Source organism: Triticum urartu, chromosome 3 (genome assembly GCF_003073215.2).
Source record: "Triticum urartu cultivar G1812 chromosome 3, Tu2.1, whole genome shotgun sequence".
In the NCBI taxonomy this organism is placed as follows: domain Eukaryota; kingdom Viridiplantae; phylum Streptophyta; class Magnoliopsida; order Poales; family Poaceae; genus Triticum; species Triticum urartu.
In genome coordinates, this window is record NC_053024.1 from 125,154,807 (window position 1) to 125,157,740 (window position 2,934).

Consider the following 2,934-nt stretch of genomic DNA (forward strand, 5'->3'; position numbering starts at 1 on the left):
GGTTAAAATTTGATTGAATTTATGCAAACTTACTTTTACTCCGCTAACTCTAGGGGGGTCGGCTAGGTCCGGCGAAATTTTAGTGAAGTATATATATTTCACTAAGGTATACTAGGTCGTTTACTTCCTTAACGGGGATCGGTTATACTCCCTCCGTTCCTAAATATTTGTCTTTCTAGACATTTTGAATGACTACTACATACGGATGTATGTAGACATGTTTTAGAGTGTAGATTCACTCATTTTGCTCTGTATGTAGTCACTTGTTAAAATGACTAGAAAGACAAGTATTTAGGAACGGAGGGAGTAGAAATGTCCTTGACACATTACTCGCCGTTGGGCAGCCGAACTTCAGGTTTCCCTTATCAGTGGAAAGGAAACAAGGGCAAGAGCTTTGGTAGGGCATTGGGTCAACGCGAAAAGGTTTGCCTTGCCTTGTTCAGGAAATGCAGGTAAACCTGTCCGCTCTCGACAGCCTGGGTAAATGAGAACCTAACCGATACAAGCAAAGGACGCTGCATTTCGGCCACATAGCAATAGCACAGCTCGCCGACCAGTTCACACACCCGCGAGAACTATGGAGCCGCGCTCAGCCCCAAAGTGCATAGCCTTCTTCTTCCTCCCTCTCCTCGCCTGCGTGCATTACGCTCAGGCACACCCTGGTCGTCCCTCCATCGACTCCATCTTCAGCTTCGGCAACTCGTACGCCGACACCGGCAACTTTGTGAAGCTCGCCGCCCCGGTGTTCCCGGTCATCCCCTTCAACAACCTCCCCTACGGCGAGACCTTCTTCGGTCGCCCCACCGGCCGAGCCTCCAATGGCCGCATCACCATGGACTTCATCGGTATCTACATATATGCTCCCGTCCTTTGCCCCGAGTTAGCTAGCTTTGAGTTTCTGTTACATAGAATGCTATAGCAGGTGGTGTCTACCATGTCGGGACTGACAATTGATGAATCAACTTGGCAGCCAGTGAGTTCGGGCTCCCTTTCGTCCCCCCGATTCTCGGCAAAGAGCGTAACTTCACCCGTGGAGCAAACTTCGCCGTCGTCGGCGCCACGGCGCTGGATCTCGCCTACTACCTGGAGAACAACATCACGAGCGTGCCCCCTTTCAACAGCTCCTTGAGCGTGCAGCTCGACTGGTTCCGGCAGCTAAAGCCCACTTTGTGCTCAACGCCACGAGGTACTACGACGTTTATGCCGCCAAGATCGATGTAGTCTCGATCTAAGTAATGATTTGGCTGACAAGTTGTGCTTGATCTTCAGCATGCAGGAACTACTTCAAGAGATCGCTCTTCTTCATGGGAGAGTTCGGAGGGAACGACTACACCTTCCTCATGGCCGCCGGGAAAACCTTCGGCGAGGTCGCGCCGTACGTTCCAAAGGTCGTGCGATCCATCTCAGCAGGCGTCGAGGTATAGTGTAGCACCGTAGCAGCACATGGCAGATATAGAATTACGTGCCAAATTGACACGCTGCTGCTTGATCGTTCGATCCGCAGGCGGTGCTCAAGGAGGGAGCGAGGTACGTGGTGGTGCCGGGGCAGCTGCCGACGGGGTGCATCCCCATCGTGCTGACGCTGTACGCGAGCCCCAACAACCGGCACTACGACCGCCGGACCGGGTGCCTGAGGAAGTACAACGCGCTCGCGCGCTACCACAACGGGGTGCTGTTCGAGGCCGTGTACCGGCTCCGGATCAAGTACCCCGCCGCCAAGATCGTCTACGCCGACTACTACGCGCCGCTCATCGACTTCCTCAAGAAACCGAAAAAATTCGGTAAGCGTTACCGGATACACAGATCGAAATGGATAGTGGACGAGCCAAAGAATAGCCTCCTGACCAATTCCATGGCCATGTCTAGAAGTCCAGAACTGCTTGTTCGGATCTGGCTACACGTAGGCGGCCAGTCGAATGTAGCTGTCAGGAAAGTAAACGCCTCCTATACCAGATGCAGATCCCAAAAATCGAGTCGATCGAAGACCGAGCCGGTTAATCGATCCGCCCATTCTTAAACATATCGTCTCAGCCGAGTAGTTGTACACTTTTTTTAACTTAGGATTGTCAACTTCGTTTTATACGTTTTTTATGGCGGTTGCTAATGCCGGGCAGAATTGATGTTGCAGGGTTCAGTGCTTCGTCGAAGCTCCGGGTGTGCTGTGGCGCCGGCGGGCCGTACAACTACAACATGACGGCGGCGTGCGGGTTTCCCGGCGTGAGCGCCTGCACTAACCCCGCGGCGCACATCAACTGGGACGGCATCCACCTGACGGAGCCGGCGTACGAGCGCATCGCCGACGGTTGGCTCTGGGGCCCGTACGGGCACCCTCCCATTCTCAAGGCCACGCGTCAGTAAGCAAACGTGTCGTGTATCGATGTATGGGAGTATCGACGCCTGCATCGTTCAGTTCTGTTTCGTTAATCCACCGTTCAGCTCTGTTCATCGTTTTGTGATGAACAATCTATTTTTCCCCATTTGTTTGAGAATATGAACAATCCTATCATTATGCAGTTTATGCTAAACTGCTTGTGTAAATAAAGACGGCCCACATGAAGCACAATTAGCCTTCTTCAATGGAGAAACCGGCGATGGCAACTTCATTTTAGAGAGCAATTAATTAAGAGGTACCCTTGCGGGGGCCCCTCAAGGGTGGTGACGCGTGTTGGGCGCTCTTTTGGGATTATGTCTTTTTTTCTGCACGCCTTTTCGGGTTTTAGATGGGTTTTTAGTTTTTTTGCGCTTTTCTGTTTTTGCCCGGTTACCCTAGGATTGAACAAAAAAAATTAAAAAAGTATACACAAAAAAACATAATTTTCTTTTTACTTTCGCTAGAGATATAGTTGTGCATGTCGCTAAAGAGGCATAGTTGTGTCTCTAGGAAGAGAAAAAAACATAAGAAGCCAAAATTTGCTTCATGCGGAGGCACAATTT

The 2,934-nt window shown here is 51.0% G+C and overlaps 1 protein-coding gene across 1 annotated transcript; it reads left to right on the top strand.

Annotated features, from left to right (window-relative positions):
- The first annotated feature begins 480 nt into the window (after positions 1-480).
- Positions 481-2,644, top strand: LOC125548157 (GDSL esterase/lipase At1g28600-like). Its single transcript, XM_048711833.1, has 5 exons — positions 481-845; positions 971-1,186; positions 1,270-1,418; positions 1,505-1,781; positions 2,129-2,644. The coding sequence occupies exons 1-5, from the start codon at positions 578-580 to the stop codon at positions 2,356-2,358; spliced, it is 1,140 nt and encodes a 379-aa protein (XP_048567790.1). The 5' UTR covers positions 481-577; the 3' UTR covers positions 2,359-2,644.
- The last annotated feature ends 290 nt before the right edge of the window (positions 2,645-2,934 follow it).

Excerpts from the sequence above, each read along its gene's own strand:
- LOC125548157 (XM_048711833.1), top strand. The coding sequence starts at position 578 with ATGGAGCCGCGCTCAGCCCCAAAGTGCATAGCCTTCTTCTTCCTCCCT. Across the intron at positions 1,419-1,504 it reads CCATCTCAGCAGGCGTCGAG|GCGGTGCTCAAGGAGGGAGC; the intron begins GTATAGTGTAGC and ends TTCGATCCGCAG. Across the intron at positions 1,782-2,128 it reads CAAGAAACCGAAAAAATTCG|GGTTCAGTGCTTCGTCGAAG; the intron begins GTAAGCGTTACC and ends TTGATGTTGCAG.